This window comes from Narcine bancroftii, chromosome 6 (genome assembly GCF_036971445.1).
Source record: "Narcine bancroftii isolate sNarBan1 chromosome 6, sNarBan1.hap1, whole genome shotgun sequence".
NCBI classification, from domain to species: domain Eukaryota; kingdom Metazoa; phylum Chordata; class Chondrichthyes; order Torpediniformes; family Narcinidae; genus Narcine; species Narcine bancroftii.
The window spans coordinates 124142011-124161234 of NC_091474.1; the positions used below are offsets into that span (position 1 = coordinate 124142011).

Here is a 19224-nt window from a genome sequence, read left to right on the forward strand (position 1 = left end):
ATATTAGAGGCTTTTAATGTCTTGATCACTTATGTTAAATTTATATTTTAACTGAGCTGAAACTGCTTGGCATCTTGTTGTAAGCCAGTATTTAAATATCACTTAACATCTAGCTACTGAAGTCACTAATATGAATTGATAATGCTTTTGCGTCTTTTAATGAACCAGTAAAGAACCAGGATCAGAATTATGAACATTTTGCAAAATTTGTTGTTTGCGGCAGCATTATTAGTGCAAACATAGTTATAAATTGCATTTAAAAATAACTAAATTAGTGCAAAAGAATAGAAAGTGCGGTAGTGTCTGAGGTTCATTGTCCATTCAGGAATTTGACGGCAGAGGGGAAGAAGCTGTCCTTGTGCTGCTGGGTATTCATTTTCAGGCTTCTGTACCTCCTTCTGGATGGTAGCAGTGTGAAAAGGGCATGGCCTGGATGATGGGGGTCCTTGAGGATAGAGACCGATTTAGAGCCTCCTGTAGATATTCTCGATGGAATGAAGAATGGTATCCATGATGGCGCTAGCTAAGTTCACAACTCTCTGTAACCTTTCTTGGTCCTATATATTGGCATCTACATACCAGACAGTGACACAATTAATCAAAATACTCTCCATATCAGACAGTAACACAATTAATCAAACTACTCTCCTGTTGAAATTTGCAAGAGTCTTTGGTGACATCCCAAATCTCCTTAAACTTTTCATAATGTATAGATGCTGGCAAGCCTTCTTCATGATTGCATCAACATGGAAGCCCCAGGACAGATCTTCAGAGATGTTGACACCCAGGATTTCAAAATTCTTAAACCCCTTTCCACTGCTGTCCCCTCGATGAGGACTGATTTGTGCTTTTCTGATTTCCCTCTCTTAAAGTCCACAATCAGTCCTTAGCTTTTCTAACCAGTTCACAAGGCATTTATTTTTTGAAATACACTGAAGAGTTTAGCTTTCAGAGAGAAATCTCTCTGAAATGAAGGCTGGAGCCTTCATTGTTCGATGGTCTGGTTTCGGATTGTGTGTTCATTGTCAGTCATGTCATCTTATTCTTGTTGATGAGCCATTTCACCACAAATTAGATACCTTATGGAAGCAGACAAGGCACAGGAAACAAGATATTTATGTCAATTGTGTACATGTACACAATCTTTTATCTGGACATCTAAAATCCAGAAAGCTCCAAAAACTGGTAAGTGGGGAGAGAGAAGGCAGGGCGAGTCAGGCGGGTGAGGGGAAGAGACCAGCAGCAGGAGTCAGGTGGGCGAGAGACCGGCAGCGTGAGTTGGGCGGGCGAAGGACCGACAGCGTGAGTCAGGTGGGCGAGGGAGTAGACCGCCAGCGTGAGTTGGATGGGTGATGGGGGGAGACCGGCAGTGCAAATCAGGCGGGCGAGGTGGGGAGACGGGGTAGGGGTGAATACGGCAGCACAATTTGGGTGGCCTTAAATCTGGCTTTCCGAAATCTGGAAAAATCTGAAATTTGGAACACACTGTCCCCCAAGGGTTCCGGATAAAGGATTGTGTACTTGTAGTGGGAGAAACAAATAAGAAATACAATAGGAAGAGGAATACCTTCATTACTTCATGAACCGTGAGATCCAGTTCAAGGCCATAAGGTAACATTGCAGCTATATAACATCTTGGTCAGACCTCACTTGGAATATTATGTTCAGTTCTGGTCATCTCATTACAGGAAAGATATGGATACTATCAAGAGATTTCAGAGGAGATTTACAAGGATGTTGTCTGGATTGGAGAGCATGCCTTAGGAGGATAGGTTGAGTGAACATGGTTTTTTCTCCTTTGAATGATGGAAGATGAAGGTGACCTGACTGGGGTGTACAAGATGATGAGGAGCCAGAGATCTTTCAACAGGGTCTAAAAGCAAACTCAAGGGGCATAGTTTTAAGTTGCTTGGATGTAAGTACAAGGGGCAGTAAGAGGTAAGTCTTTTACACAGAGGGTGGAGATGGCTTGGAATGCACTGCCAGCAACGTTGGTGGAGTCAGGTACAATAGGATTTTTAAGAGTCTATTTTATAGGTACATGGAACTGAGTAAAATGGAAGTTATGCTGAAGGGAACTTTGAGACAGTTGTTGGAGTAGGTTATTAAATTGGCACAACACTAGGTTCTGTGTTCTATGAAAGGAACCGTTAATCAAGACAAAAGAGAAAAATTCCAGGTTTCATTAAAAAAAACTTTGGCTGATATGGTATGTATGAGAAAATGCAATGAGTTGATGGTGGAGCAAGTCACAGCAAACAGTCTATTGTATCGGAAACAAGGTCTATTTAAACAACAGGGGAAGCAGAAACTTTAGGAACTTCCAATTTGACCAGGGTGCTTTCTCCAGAAAGAAAACCCCATGAATGAAGGATCATTGCCAATACACTATGTGCATAAATTTTTTCTCAGACAATTTAGGAGCCAGAAAGACTAACGAAGGAATCTTTGTAGTGTCACCGTAAACAATCGGAAAATTTACATTTGAAGTTTTCTCAATGGATAACACACAGTTATACATCTTCACTTTAAATCAAATTAAAACATTTGATGGACACATTTAGTGGTGTTTTCAGTTTTAAATTTAAAAAAATTCCTAAATGAGGTGGTGCCAAGTTGATAGTCTTGGGGATTTCAGCAAAAGCTTCAATGTTTTATTGAATATGAAATCCAGAAAGGTTTATTAGTTGAGGTAACAGGTTGGAATTTTAACATATATCGATATATACTCTTCAGTCTTGGATATGAAATTTCAATGTTATAAAAATATTGAAAAAGGAAAAGGAGATAACAGGAAAATAAATCTGTGGTGTTAATTCACCAACTGTACTATTATCCTTTTCAAAAATCCAGCACAACTCGCGACAAATCTTAGGCTTACCACATAAAGCATCCCAGTAAATGCACTTCTTCTGGAACTGTCGATCTGTGAAAACCTATCATCCATCATTGTCATTCTGTAATAATTTTTTGGGTCTTTTTCCTGCACCTCTCTCTTTCCTTTTTTTCATTCTTTTCTTCACTTCCTTTTGCAGTTCAAGATCAAGTCAAGTTATAAAGCCTTTGCAGCAATACCAACCAATACACTGCTTTGGGAGCAGAAGGTCAGTGTCAGCCACTAAAAATGTCCTTTCCTTGTAGAGATCTCAAGGCACAGGTTCCGAATAGACTCTTGGTGAAATCATTGATGATGACAATAGCTAAAGCTTTTTGTGAGGGATTAAATGAGCATCATGGTTCTAATATTGCTACTTATTGCTGAACATCCTCTAGGTTTTGTACTGTTTAACAATTGTCACCAGATGTCTTGCAATAGCACTTTTATCGGCCATTGAAATTGATCCAACATAATTACTCACTCTCTTAGATTTATACCTGGGATCCTGTTTGTTGACCAACTTGAATCATGCAGTAAATATTCTGTTCAAGAAAACTTGCTGTTTCATCCAGAAGAAACCGATATCTTCATTCTATGCCAATCACAAAGTTTCACAAAGTTGTAGAATTGTGCAACATAGAAACATCATTTCAGTCCATTGCATCCATGCTGACCATTTTGCCCAGTAACACGAATCCCATTTGCCTGCATAAGGCCTTACCTATTTAAGTGTCCATCAAAATGCCTCTCAAACTTAGGAATTGTATTTGATTACACCATCTCCTCTGTATAAAAAGATTCCCTTTAAATCTCCTCTTCTTATCTTAAAGCACATGACTATCGACTGAACTATCCATTTATCCCAGCTCTGCACTCTGCTGGTTAATGTATTGTCCATCCAACCACTTTAAAACACACAAGGAAAAGATCTGAGGCATGATTGCCACATAAAGTAACAGAAGCAAGAAGTAAAACACAAAGACTACACACCTGATGAAGGTCTCAGGCCTGAAACGTTTCTTCATCTTTGCTCTATAAAGGACACTGTTTGACCAGCTGAATTTCTCCAGCTTTGGGTTTTTATTAATTTATTTTCCAGACACTAGAATATCCTACATGCCTGCATTTGGTCCTACTAAATGCCTCCTATCCATAAATCTGTCCAAATGCCTTTTGAATATTATAATTGCACCCTCTTCTATATCTTCCTCTAATGGTTTTTTTTCAAGTAATGGACTATCCTCTGGATCAAAAACTTGAAGTTTAAGGTTGCTGTCACATGCAAATTATGATAGAATTTGTTTTGTGAGCTGTCTAGCTCAGGAGGCATGGTTGGCATAGCAGTTAGTGCAATGCCATTACAACACTGCCGAACAGGACTGGGGTTTGAATCCTGCACTGTCTATAAGGAGTTTGTACGTTCTCCCCATGTCTGTGTGGGTTTTCCCCAGGGGCTCCGATTTCCTCTCCCATTCAAAATGTACTGGGGGTTGTTGGCTAATTGGGTGTAAATTGGGTGGCACAGGCTCGTCAGCCAAAATGGCCTGTTACCATGCTCTATGTCTAAATTTTTAAAAAGAAAGTGTGCTGGGGTATTAACAGGAGAAACATCCAATAATCTGGAAGATCTTCCCATCAAGTACCATTCCCAGGGTGAAGGATTATCGGAATTTTAGTACATCTACGTGCATTAAATTATACTTATTAGAAAGGGAGATCGTCTGTGTGACCTAGACCCCAGCTGGCACTTTAGTTCTCTTCACATTCATTGCTAGAAACATCACTGAGCTGAAGACTGTGGAAGAAAATGTTTAATTTAATTTAGAGAATATGTAGTGAGATGTCCTTGAACATTCACTTCATACTGTTCTTCTACTTCTTCATTATACCTTTCATCTTGCTGTCAATCTGGATTTCACTTTTTCCTTGTTCTTCTACTTCCACTTCATTTATTTAACCATATAACCACATAACCATATTACCACTTACAGCACAGAACAGGCCAGTTCGGCCCTACTAGTCCATGCCGTAACAAATCCACACCCTCCTAGTCCCACTCAATTCAATATTTTTCTGAAACTGTTAAACCTTTTTTGAACTTAATTTTCTAAATACATTTGAGCCCCTTTTGCTTGACCACTTGCAGTAGATTTCTCTGCTTTTGTAACAGTTCACGAAACACTTACTAAGAAAGAGATCAACCTTTGTGAGTGTGGACAGAGCCAATCAAATTCGCGATGGGGAAATATGGTCTTCCGCGAGATCGACAATTACTTGGAATGTGGTTGGTGAAGTGTATGATGCAGAATGTTGTGTTAGATTGTTATTTTGTAGGCTCATTTAGCTCAGACATGTGAAGCAAGACCAGTGAAAGCACATAAGTTCAATGTATTACAAGAAGTTCTTCAACTGTTTATTGTTGCTGAACAGGTTCTTTCAAAAGAACAGAGAACCTTGCTGTTAGAAAGCTTATGTTGTCAGCACAAGGTCTTAACAAGGCCAACAAAATCTCTCTCTCTATATGTATGGGTATCAAAAGCAAGAGGGTATAGTGTTAAGATAAGAAGGACATTTTATGGGCACCTTGTAGTGGAGCACAGGCCATTCAACCCACTGTGTTCAAGCTGACCATCAGTTGGCAAACTATACTAATCCTTTATTATCCTCTCATTCTCATCTCTGTTTCTTCCACTCAGCTACTCACTCAGAGCAGTTGACCAAATTGCAACTCCTTGGGATGGTGTGAGGAATTGAGAGCACCCAGAGGAAACCTACACTATCACAGGGAGAACATGCAAACTCCACAAAATTAGCATCCAGGATCAGGATTGAACCCAGGCCTCTGGTGCTGCGAAGTTGCAGCTCTACCAGGGAGTGGCTGATATCTGGAATGCACTGCCAAAGGAGGCAGGGGAAGTCAGATACAATCATTATGTTTAAGAGTTTTAGATCAAACACTTAACCAGGCAAGGCATGTGGACCCAGTGCTAAAGATCAGGATGGATATATGGGCTGAAAAGCCTGCTGCTGTGCCAAACTACACTGTGACTCCAAGGTGATACCAAACAGCATAAGCAAAGACTGCTGGCTCTATCTGGCCTCACTACATCACCAGGTCAAACACAAACCTATTCAGTCTCAGTGTTACCCATTAATCCAGAAGTTGTTCTTTTTTTTCTGTCATTTGGCAATCCAGCTGGCTTTCCAGATGCCTGGACCCTGCTCATGGAGTGCCTAGGTTTCATCACCAACAGTGTTGGGCGCTATCCATAGCCCCAAATAATGACACAGACAAAAAAAAGGCTGAGGGGAACGATAGGCTTTGTTGCACTAGAGACTGCTGGTCTGGGTCCAAGGCTAGGAAATGAGTAGGAAGAAGAGGTGACTCGACCTTTATGGCCCGTGGTCAAATGGGCAGGACCAGGGAGGAGTCAAGGACAGGGAGACACCCGGAGGGCGGGCCAGCTAGTGGACACAATCATATCACCACATTCACCCCCTCTTTAAAAAAAATGGAACCCACCAGAAAACAAACAGCAACCGCGAGTGATATAGTAACAAATAATAACAGTACCAATTATCCAGAATATCATAAACAGAGGAGGAAAAAAAAGAGCGCCCCCCCCCCCCCCCACACAGCTAGAGGTTTAGCCACACAGGTGACCTCCTCTTTCTGCTGGCTGCCGGGGAAACGACGTGGCCGTGTAGCTCTCCTCCAGAGAGAGGTTCGTCGGGGGAGAGTCCGCAGCAGGGACCGACAGGGTTAGAGTGCTGGCGGGGGACTCCCAGGGTGATGGGGTGTCCTCTGCTACTTCACGGGGGGTAGAAGCCTGGACTTCCGGCAGCAAGGCAAGCAGCTTGGAGTCTAGGGTCGTGCTCTGGTGCAATACGATCGGGTCAGCGGCCAGCAAATAAGTCTCAGGGTCTCCAGCCCTTGCTAGTTCTCATATTGGCACAGTGTCCTCGTGGCCATCTGGGTACCTCACAAATGCGTACTGAGGGTTTGCATGTATGAGGTGCACCGCTTCAACCAGTGGGTCCTTCTTATGGCCCCTGACGTGCTTCTGAAGCAGAACCGGCCCTAGGGTCATCAGCCAGGGAGGGATGGATAAACTATTCGCCGATCTCCTAGGAAAAGCAAAGAGGCATTCATGCGGGATGGTGTTAGTGGCGGTGTACAGTAGTGACCGGATGGCATGGAGAGCCTCGGGCAAGACGTCCTGCCAGTGGGACATTGGCATATTTTTGGACATAAGGGCTAGGAGTACCGCCTTCCAGATGGTGCCATTCTCCCTTTCCAGCTGGCCATTACCTCTGGGGTTATAGCTGGTGGTCCTGCTGGTGGCTATGCCTCTGGCCAAGAAGTACTGTCACAGCTCCTCACTCTTGAATGAGGTTCCCCGGTCATTATGTACATAGTCGGGGTACCTGAACAGAGTGAAGATGCTGTGCAGGGCCTTGATAACCATAAATGAGGTCATATCCGGGCAGGGAATTGCAAAGGGGAACCTGGAGAATTCGTCCACCACCGTCAGGAAGTATTTCCTATTTGTGTTTGGGAGGGGGCCCTTGAAATCGACACTGAGTTGTTCGAAAGGGCTGGTGGCCTTGATGAGGTGTGCCTTTTCTGGCTGGTAGAACTGAGACTTACGCTTGGTGCAGATCTGGCAGCATCTGGTCGTGGACTGGACATCCAAAATGGAGTATGGGAGGTTCCGTGTCTTAGCAAAATGATACAACCGCGTGACTCAAGAGTGGCACACATTATCGTGCATGGTCAGGAGACAGTCGAAATGCATGCTGGTGCACGTCCCTCGGGATAGGGTGTCCGAGGGGTCGTTGAGCTTACCCGGCCTGTACAAGTTGTAGGTAGATAATTCAATCCTCCACCTCAGAATCTCGTCATTCTTGATCTTACTCCACTGTTTAGCACTGAACATGAAGGCCACTGCCCTCTGGTCAGTGAGCAGGGTAAATGTCTTGCTGGCCAGGTAGTACTGACAGTGGTGCACTGCCTCAATGATTGCTTGTGCTTCCTTCTTGACTGAGGAGTGCCGGAATTCGGGACAGTGCAGGGTGCAGGGAAAAATGGTACCGGCCTGTCTGCCTGGTTTTGCGTGGCGGCCAGTACGAAGTCGGAGGCATCGTTTTCCACCTGTAAGGGGATGGATTCATCCACGGCATGCATCGTGGCCTTAGCGATGTCTCCTCGAATTTGAGTAAAACCAGCCTGGGCTTCCGCCAATAATGGGAAGGTAATTGATCGAATTAGGGGGTAGGCCTTATCAGCATAATTGGCCACCCATTGTGCGTAATACGAGAACAACCCCAACCCCAGATGAAGGCATCTCTTTAGGGCCTTCAGGGTGTTTGGGACAGGGAGCTCCATGAGGGGTAGCTTGCGGTCAGAGTCGGAGCCAATGACACCATGTGCCACGATGCATCCAAGAAGGGCCAGGCGCTCCATGTTGACACGCACTTGTCCTGGTTGTACGTCAAGTTGAGGGACTTGGCCATATGCAAGAACTTTGCGAGATTTGCATTGTGGTCCTGTTGGTCATGGCCGCAGATGGTGACATTGTCGAGGTAGGGGAACGTTGCTGTCAGCTTGTGCTCCTCCACCTTCCGGTCCATTACTTTCTGAAAGGCAGAAACACCGTTAGTAATACCGAAAGGTACCCGCAGGAAGTGGAAAAGTTTTCCGTTTGCCTTAAATCCCGTGTAGATTTAATCGCTCGGACGGAGGGCGAGTTGATGATAAGCTGACTTGAGGTCTATGGTCAAAGAAACTCTGTATTTTGTGACTTTATTGACCAAGTCGGCTATCCGGGGTAGCAGGTATGCGTCCAACTAGGTGAAGCGGTTGATGATCTGACTGTAATCAATTATCATCCGGGGCTTGCCCGCCCCTCTGACCATGAAGACCTGCGCTCTTCAAGGACTGGTGCTTGGGGCTATGATCCCCTCTGCCAGGAGTCACTGAACCTCAGCCCAGATGAATTGCATGTCCTCCGTACTATAGAGCCTACTTTTGGTGGTGATTGGTTTGCAATCTGGGGTGAGGTTCGTGAACAGTGATGGGGAGAGGGGCACCCGTAGAGTGGTGAGGCCACAGGATGGTACCGGAGACTGAGTGCTAAGACCACAGGACAGTACCGGGAACTGGGGGTGGGCATCTGAATGCCGAAGGTTGTGGACGGTCAGCAGTGGTTGGGGGGCCTGCGAATGCCATCATCACACTCCTGAAATGACTCTGAAAGTTGAGGCCCAGGAGGATTGGCACGCAGAAGCGAGGCATAATTAGTAATACAAAGTTATTATAACATTCTCCCCACACCGTCCGCGACACTACACAATACCATCAGATTGTAGTCCGTTGATCCCTTGCTGCCATTGATACCGTCCAGGACAAGGGTTGAATTGGGAGGGAGAGTCTCTGGACCACGTCGGGGTGCAAAAAACTTTCCCTGCTGCCGCTATCGAAAAGACAGTTCGTTTTATGCCCTTTCACCTCGATATGCATCACGGAGTTTGAGATCGGGTGCGGGCTGGCTTGATCCAATGTCACTGATACTTCATCATCATCAGTGGGGAGGCCCACCCAAGATGGCGACCTCCATGTTGTCCACGCGGTGTTCGATGAGGAAGAAGGCGGAAGTGGAATCATGGTGGTCAGAAGTGACGTCATTGGAGCAGTAGGCCAAGGTGCTGAGGTTGGGTGCGGTGGCTGGCATGATGGCACTCCCCTTATCGCACATGCGATCAGCCGCCAGAAGCTCCTCTGAACGCACACCGTGCTGCTCCTGGACTGCGGTCAGGACCTGCAGATATTTTGGTAATGGCCCTTCTTCCCGCAGCCCGAGCACATAGCTCCCCTCGTGGGCCAGAGATGTCTCGTGTGCCTGGACTGCATGCAAAAGTTGCATCTCGACGATGCAGACGGTGTAATTGCAGCCACTGTCAGGTCGGTAACACCTGATGGTGAGTCCCAGGCCGAAGGCCCTCATGGTGGAACATACGTAGATGGCCCGCTTCTGCTCGCGATCAACACCGTGTGGCACTGGGCCGAGTCCAAAGTCCTGATCAAGTTGATAGCCTTTTTGAGTGGGAGCAGGTCCTCCCCGTGGAGTCGTCAGATATAGTCTGACCTCAGACCCGACATGCAGGCATCTCGAATCAGTTCTTCCATGCACTGGGTCAGTGATATCGTGGCCGTGGGTTCCCCCAGACAGTCTTTTCCCAGTGTGACCAAGGACAGGACGAACTCTTCAGTGGACTCACTAGGCTGTTGTTTCTGGGATGCCAGCAGGTAACGGGAGTAGACCACATTCACTTTTGGCTTGTACAGTGCCCTCAGCTCAGCCATCGCCTTGTTGTAGGTTGCACTGCCTTGGATGGTCAGATAGGCCCTCTAGTCGACCGTGCCTAAAGGATCTTTAGCTTCTTTTCGTCAGAATTGACCACCTCAGCAGCAGCGTCGAGGAAGTTGTTAAAGCAGTTCATCCACTGTTCAAAGTGCACCGATGCACCCGGGACTTGGGGGTCAACTTCCAGCCATTCTGGGCGCAGAAATTTCTCCATTACCGGAGACCTCCAAATTCTAGTACAATAAATTGTTGGGCACTATCTGTTGCCCCAATAATGACACAGACAAAAGGCTGAGGGGAATGATAGGCTTTATTGTAGACTGCTGACTAGGAAGGCTAGGAAATGACAGGGAAAGAGAGGGGACTCGACCTATATGGCCTGGAGTCACATGGGCAGGACCAGGGAGGAATCAAGGACAGGGAGACATCTGGAGGGCGGGCAAGCCAGTGCACACAATCATATCACCACAAAGTCTTGACCCATTCTATGCATGTCCACCTTGTTTCGTCCTTCCAAAATAGACCTCACACTTGTCTGCAAATCTGAAAACTGCAAGCAAAAATACTAAATCTGGTTTTTCTCCTGTCTGATAAAAATCTGATAAATATCTTAACTGTGCTGCCCTGTAATAGTTTTTTAAATTTGGTAGCTGCAATCCTCCTTGCTTATACATCCATGTTAATTTTTCAAAAGCCACTCTTGATTTTTTACCCTTCCATAAACACTTTATTAATTTGTTTAATTTCATAAAAAATGTCCCTGTCAAGGAATCGATAGCATCTGTAACAAATATTGTAGCTGTGGAAATACATTCATCTTGGTGCAGTTTTACTCTCCCTATTAAATCTTTCCATTTCTCTAAGTCTTTATCCTGTATTTTGTTTTATTAATAGTTGGCAATTTAATTCATAAAAATGATTTAAATTTTTATCTATCCAGATACCTAGGTAGCATATGGCCTGTGATTGCCATTTAAAAGGGGATTCCTTTTGACATTTTGTATAATCAACTTTGTTCATTAACATCACTTCACTTTTATCAATATTAACCTTGTATCCTGATATCGCCCCGTATTCATTCAATTTTGTATATAACCTTTTTATTGATTTATCTGGGTCCATTAAATATACTATAATATCATCCGCAAATAAGCTAATTTTAAATTCTTCCTCTTTTACTTTTATTCCCTTTATCGTAGGTTCCCTTCTTATCAGTCTGCCAATAATTCTATAGCCAAAGCTAACAGGGATGGTGATAATGGGCATCTCGGTTATCCTGTTAGTTGGCTGACATGGAGAGCCAGCAAAACAGGAGGTCAGTGAGTGCAAATCTCTTCCAGCCTCTGAGTCATGATGAGAGCAGTGTCCTTTAAAATGATTTACTCACATTTGGCGCGCTGCTCACCAACATATAACCATATAACCATATAACCATTTACGGAGCGGAAACAGGCCATGTTGGCCTTTTGAGTCCGCACCAGTTCACTGATTTTGTGCGCCCCCTTCATATATGAACAATGCAGTGACTGCTGTCATGTAGACTCTGCCTCAGCTGACAGCCCCTGACTGGGCTGGAAACCAGTCTCTTTAATGAGCAGACTTAGCTTTAATGGATGAATGTAAATGAGAGATGCCAGAATCTGGAGCAATTAAAGGACTGTTGGAGCATCATGTATTCTGTGATGGGGAATGGAAAGTCGATGTTTTATATCACAGTTCTTTAACTGGTCTGAACCAGTAGAGAGTATAAAGGAGGGGGGGGGGTGGGGGGTGGAGCAAGAGCTCGAAATCAATAGGTGGATCCAGGTGAGGAAAAGTTGATTGGCAAGTGGAGTCAGATGGGGGAAGGAATGGTGAAGATAGTGACGCAGGCTAGCTGGCTCCATGGTAGTCAAGCCCCAGACTCTGATGAGGTTGCTGGGTGGCACGATTGGTCAGCAGGAGCTTGGAATAACTTTAACGATCAGTGAAATTTGGGAGGAGGACTCTGATGACGTTCAGGGTCGGAGTGAGACACATAAACCACGAAGGGTGTGCCCAGCACAGGGCTGCACTAGTCTTCCACTGGGGAAAGTTTCTCTGATGGTGCATTGGCAGAAGCAGTCAGCTCCAAAGGGTGGGCTATAGGTTATCTTGACCTCTTCACTAACATTACTACAGTAGTTCCCCAGAAGACCGAAGCTTTGCATTGATTATGTACATTGTCTATGAATAAATGATTGAAGTGCAGTATTCTTTTCCAATCAGTTATAACCCTTATAGATCCACATGGCAGCTTTGAGTGTGAAGATGACACATGGTCAGTGCAGTGGTTAGCGCAACACTTTTACAGCACCAGAAACTCAGGTTCGGACCTGCCACTGTCTGTAAGAAGTTTGTAAGTTCTCCCTGTGACCTGTGTGGGTTTTCCCCAGGTGCTCAGGCTTTCTCCCATGTTCCAAAATGTGCGGGGTTGGAAGGTTAATTGGATGTAATTGGAATGCATAGGTTTCAATGGCAGAAGGTCCTTTTACCGTGCTGCATTGTTAAAATTAAAATGTTAACATACAATTCCTTTTAATAGGCCATCGATGAAGCAGTCAGTGTCTCGGGAGACTCTGTAGGGCAAAATACATCAGAAGAAGCCCATTCACAAGTAGGATTTATCGACACATTAATCTTCACAACTAGTTTTATCTTAAATGCACATCCAATTATTGTGGATAATTTTGTTCGTCTTTACGCAGTTCCTGTTTGAACCTGAAAGTCTCAGACAGCAGTCTGAGGAATTGTATGCTGTGATTGACCAAGTGCTGGAGGATCCCCTGCCGATGGTAATGAAATAATTGGGAAGCATTTACTTTGCTTTCGACCTTGTGTTTTTGCACGATTGTTTAACAGACACCTTGAATTTCACCCATCCCCATTCAGCGCCACACAAGTTCTGCTCCCGACTCCTCACCGAGGTTGCCAGATTTGGAAGGCCACAAAGTATGTGAGTGATCTTGCATGATCTGCAAAACTTGCCTAAACTTGCAGGGGCTCCTTTTCATTTACTGTGACATTGTTTGATGAAAATTAGAGAAGATGGCTGTTTCTGATTCTTTTTTAATAGTATCATCTGGAATATCTGTCAGCTTTAACCAACTGATCTACTAAGCTTTTCCAGCACGTTTATGTAGGCACTTGACCTCAGCAACTGCAGACTTTCTTGTATAACTTCCACCAATTGCATGCGTTTGAATGTGTTTCTCCAAAATGAAGCACTCCACTTTGAATTGCAACTCATTTCTGTCATTGACGTAACTTGTGAAATATTATTCCAGGATTATGAATCATTGTGTTATCACTGTGTTATTAGCTATCAGAAGTAATTGTCCCATTAATTTGGTTTTATTTTTATGTCAGTGATAAAATTAACTTACCCACTTTTCCAAGTTAAAAGTTTGAAATGACCAGTTCTTTCTGACATGCAGTTTTGCATTAAGATCACAGTTCTTCCTGCAATGCACTGACAATTTTTGTTGATGGATAGTTCTGTTATATTCACCACAATCCCCAAAGTGCCACTCAATCACTTCTTGTTTGGATCTGCTACCTCTGAGGCATCTTTGGGCATTGAGGCTCTCTCCCAGCCGCAGACATGGGAAGGAAGCATTGATGATGATCAATTTATTCTTTTAAACTGAATCACGTCAGAAAGTGCCACACTGATTTTCACCTGAATGCTCACACCTTCTGTTCCAAAGCAAACCTATTTTTCTTGTGTGTCTGTGGACTATTGAATATGATATAAAGGCCAGCCTCATACCTAACCTAGGAAATTCTTGTTGACGGATTTGACTGATTTCCTCAATCGTGAATGTATCAGTTGCTCTATTAGAAATTAGTTCACCATGACATTGCCTTTCAAGTACACAGCTTTCCCAAGTCAAAAAATAATTTTGCTAGTGAACTTCCAAAGTTTAAATCTGAATGGAATATTTTAAGTGTTAGGTGATAATTGTCAGTAGTGATATGGTCTTTTAATCGACGTTTTGAATATTCTGTATTTTTTAACTTTTGCAATGAATATCCTGTCCTATATTGATATCAAAGTGAAGAAATGACCTTACGCGCCACCTCCACATTCCACTTCAACCTGAAGGTAATTCTGAAACATTTTTTTCCCTTCCAGCCTATTGGCCGCATACCGAAATCGGCTGGACGAGAAACCAAATACGTGAGTTTCTTTTTGGGATGGTGCACGTGGAGAGCTGTCAGATTGGTGCGGAGGAAATGTGTGATGTTTCATGCTTGAATGGAACCAATATGAACTGCACTTGTTCTGTTCTAATGTACTAAACTTATTCTTTCCACTCTCATACCACCTGAAGCAATCCCTCACAGAGCACCTATGGCATAGGGATTACTTAAGGTTCTGTGTGAGTGGAAAGAAAAAGTTTGAAAACCACTGTTAAACCATCAAAAGGCAGCCTTGCCAGGGTGTGTGTGTGAAGGAGATTTTAACTTTATCAAACATCCCATGTACAATCTGTACACATTTCAGTGTGACCTGCACCCACTGATGCCTGCCATTCTGCACCCTCATATTTCCACTGCTCTCCCATCAGTCCAGACCTCCAACTTCTTTTCCTGTAACTATTCTCCTACCACCCAGCTCACCAGGGGCAATCTATAGCAGCCAATTAGCTCCATTAATCACCGTGCCCTTTGGACATGAGAGGAAAACCCACAGGGAGAACGTACAAACAAATTAAATGATCACAACGTGCCAAGAAAGAGAAAAAGATAATAAATATAAAAGAATGGATAAAGTACTTGTGGAACTTCCTGCTACAGAACACAGTCAAGGCCAATTAATTAGGTATTTTGAGAAGGGAGTTTAATGTAATCCTATTGGTTAAAGGTATCAAGGAGTCTGGAGATCAGGGACACAGATCACATGATCAGCCATCCTCGCATTGAATGGTGAAGCAAGCTCGAAGGCTTGAACAGCTCTTCACCTGCTTTTTTTTTCTATGTTTCTATGTCCAATAAATATGAGCAGTTGCAGTTGGTGCAAAATATATGTTTCAATAAAGATATTTGATAATCCTAGGATCCTTTATGGTTAGGGTTAAGTTAGTATGGGGAGGTTCAAGAGCCTGATAGCCTTTGGATTAAAAACCTGTTCTTGAACCTGGAGGTGCTGGTCTTCAGGCTACTGGACCTTCTGCCCAAAGGGAGCAGTGAGAAGGGAATGTGACCAGGGTGACAGGGGTCCTTTGCGATATCGGCTGCCTTCACGAGGCGTGGAAGTCTTACCTTAATTTACAAACTAATACATCCTTGGGATGTGGGAGGAAGCTGGAGCAGCCAGAGGAAACCCACAAGATCACAGAAAGAACGTGCAAACTCTAAACAGGCAGAGGCCAGGATTGTGTTGCACAGTTCTACATTGGAGCTTGGAAATACTTTCTGCAACCATGGTTAAAGTTATTGAGCCAACATCTTATTGCGTCTTTTGTTCTAGGATGAGTGCAGTTTAATTATCCATTTTTTATTTTTTGTGCAGGCTAATCTCCATCTGCCCTCAAGTGAGTCCACAGAGAAACGATCTGTAAGTATTGCTATAACCACCCCTCCTGCCAGATTCTGTTTGACTCTATTCGAAGTGCTTGTGAAGCTCTGAGTCATGTGGAAGAATCATTTGTAATCATTAGCAATAGGAGGTCCCCCCCTAATGAGGAGCAATAACCAGGGTTCTTCTGGGAACACACGGCAGATCCAGCATCATCAGTGGGGAAAGAAAGAGAGATGGCGTTTTGGGGTGGAGATCTGTGAAGGAGAGAAGAGAAGCTCGTCAAGGTGTGGAGGCAGTGGTGCCCATGTTAGAGCAAATCTGGTGTCAGTACAACGAGTCTTCTCGTATGTTGGCTGCCCTTTTATGGCAGTCAGAGAGGTAGATGGAGTCCACGGATGGAAGGGAAGCCGATGCTGTGTTCTGAGCTGCATTCACGACCTACTGCCGCTTATTCTGATCTTGAGCAGAGCAGCTTTCATCCCACGCTGCGAAGCATCCAGCATGTCTGCTCATGATGGCGCACCTGTAGAAGTTGTTGGGGGGACAAGGGGGACAGGTTAAACTTCCGTAATTTTCTGTGAAAGTGCTGACCATTGTGTTAGTATGGTTGGCCAAAGTCCTGTTTAACCCATAGTTGGAGATCACTGAACGTAGAGTGGTAATGGACAGGACCAAAAGTTCTGGTGTTGCAGGAAGAATTCTCTCTCCAATCCAGTCCCTTTCAATCTTGTTTTGCCTCGGTAAGATTTTTGCTATGAATTTGATTGCTGTCCTCCCAAGGTTTCTTCTCTATGGCACTTCCTTTAAGGAACATCCATGCATCGGAAGGACTTCTATGAGAAGAATGGATGGTATCCAGTCGATCTTCTGTTTTACTAGTTCCAATGTTCTATCCAAATCACTAGTGCTGTTTATATAGAACTTGAATGTTCAGGTGGGCTTCCGTCAGATGTTTCAACTTCCTTATACATCCCAAACATGTCCAGGCTGGTAGGATTAACCCTGTGTTGGTGAGTGGTAGAATTGATGTGTGCATGTGAGCATTGGTTACAGGGAAGATCAGTGGAGGAATCAGATTACTAAGTAGCTGTCACAGATTGAGTGTAATAAATACCTACTTTCTACATGTATGGAACAAATTATGAAAATATGTTCAAATAATCCTGTGCAAAAAGATTAAAATAGCTTCATTCTACCTGTCAATCAGTGACTCGCATGGTTTGCCTTATGAATGAACTTGATGATCTTGTTAGAGGGGAATCATATACAAGGAGAAATTTTAGAGACAAAGGACTGCAGATGCTGCAATATGAAGCAAAACTCAATCTACTGGTGGAACTCAGTGAGTTCCAATCCAAAACTATCATTCAACTTCTTCGCTTTGACAAACGGTTCTGACCCAAAATGTCACCCATTCCCTTTCTCCACCCTGATGAATGGTTCCGACCCGAAACATCACCTATTCCCTTTCTTCTCCCTGATGAACGGTTCTGACCTGAAATGTCACCCATTCTCCTTCTCCACCCTGACGAATGGTTTCGACCCAAAATGTCACCCATTCCTCTTCTCCACCTTGATGAACAGTTCCGACCTGAAATGTCACCCATTCCCTTTCTTCTCTCTGATGAATGGTTCCAACCCGAAATGTCACCCATTCTCCTTCTCCACCCTGATGAATGGTTCCGACCCAAAATGTTGCCCATTCTGCTTCTCCACCCTGACGAACAGTTCCAACCCAAAACATCTACCATTCAACTTCTCTACCCAGATGAACAATTCCAACCTGAAACATTAACCATTTCCCACTGATGTCGTTTGAGCTGTCGAGTTCCTCCAGCAGATCATTGTTTGCTCTGGGAAATGTTTGTTTGATCTATACCTTTGGTGCAGATGGTGCTTTGAGAACATTTCAACAATATTCACAGTATTTCAAAGATGTTGATTAGCAAGATGTAAAATTGAAATTATCCATTGAAGTTATAAAAATACTGTACATCTTATTACCTCTATAAGAGGGATAGATGGGGCAGAATTAGGTGTATCCAAGAAGGATTCTTGACACAGTGTGTGGATTCAATGAGTAGAGGCAATATGGGATTAGTACTGGCCAATCATCTTGGTCAGGTGACAGATCTCTTGGAGGGGGAGCATTATGGTGAGAGTGACCACAACTTTCTGAACTTTAGCATAGCTATGGACAAGAATAGGAGCAAACAAAGTGGTAAAGATTTTAATTGGAGAAGGGATAATTATGAAGAAATTAGGCAGGAAAAGGTAGTAGGGATAATCCTGGGATTTATAGACCAGTGAGTCAGCAGACTATTGGGGACAGGGTTTATGAGCATTTATAATCTTTTCAGGGGTTGTCAGAATGGCTTTGTGAGGGGAAGCCCATGCCTCATGAGCCTAATGTGTTTTTTGAGGAAGTGACAAAGAAAATTGATGTAGCTGGAGTGTAGATCTGGTGTATATGGATTTTAGTAAGGCATTTGACAAGGTCCTCCATGGTGAGACTCGTTCAGAAAGTCATGAGGCATGGGGTCCACCAAATTGGCTTGCCTGTAGAAAGCAGTGGGTAATAATAGATGGAACATATTCTGCCTTGAGGTAATTGACTAGTGGAGTTCTTCAGGCATCTGACTAGGACCTCTACTCTATGATGTTTATAAATGATTTGATGAAGAAGTAGAAGGAAAAATCAATAAATTTACAGGTGACTTGAAGGTTGGAGGTGTTGTGGATAATGCAGAAAGTTGTTGTACCTTACAACAGGATATAGACAGGGTGCAAAGTTGGGTGGACAAGTAGCAAATGAAGTTCAAATTAGATAAGTGTGAAGTGATGCATTTTGGAAGATCGAATTTGAAGGTAAGATTTTTAACAATGTAGAAGAACAGAGGGACCTTGGGGTCCAAATCAATGGATCGTTCAAGGTTGCTGCACAGGTTGATAGGGTAGTTAAGAAGGCTTAAAGTATATTGGCTTTCATTCATCATGGGATTGAGTTCAAGAGCCATGAGGTAATGTTGCAGATCTATAAATCACTAGTTATCCTACACTTGGAATATTATGTTCAGTTCTGGTTGCCTCATTACAGGAAAGATGTGGAAACTTTGGAGATGTTGCAAGAGGAGATTTTCCAGGATGTTGTCTGGACTGGAGAATGTATCTTAGAAGGCATGGTTAACAAAGCTAGGGCTTTTCTCCTTGAGTAAAGAGGGTTGAGAGGTTTCTTAATCGAGGTGTACAACATTATGAGAGGCATAAATTAGCTGGACTTACAGCAATTTCTTTCCCATTAGCAAATACCAAAGGACATCTTTTTAAGCTTTGTTATTTGCTACTGTCGATCTGGTAAAAAAGGTGAGGAAGGAAGGTTTCGGGGAAACATCATGGGTACCCTTTTTACACAGAGAGTAGTGGGTGCATGGAAT

At 43.7% G+C, this 19224-nt stretch overlaps 1 protein-coding gene across 19 annotated transcripts in view; it reads left to right on the plus strand.

The window, feature by feature from the left end:
* mlip (muscular LMNA-interacting protein) overlaps positions 1-19224 on the plus strand; it is a 186951-nt gene that overhangs the window by 117698 nt on the left and 50029 nt on the right. For 17 of the 19 annotated variants that reach the window (XM_069885960.1, XM_069885958.1, XM_069885951.1 and 14 more), the window contains 6 exons: positions 3036-3104; positions 12809-12880; positions 12972-13058; positions 13156-13215; positions 14402-14446; positions 15782-15826. In XM_069885960.1, the coding sequence (XP_069742061.1) occupies positions 3036-3104; positions 12809-12880; positions 12972-13058; positions 13156-13215; positions 14402-14446; positions 15782-15826 (378 nt within the window). Of the gene's footprint in view, positions 1-3035; positions 3105-12808; positions 12881-12971; positions 13059-13155; positions 13220-14401; positions 14447-15781; positions 15827-19224 lie in introns of all 19 variants that reach the window. The other 2 variants (XM_069885949.1, XM_069885945.1) reach the window with 2 other exon arrangements.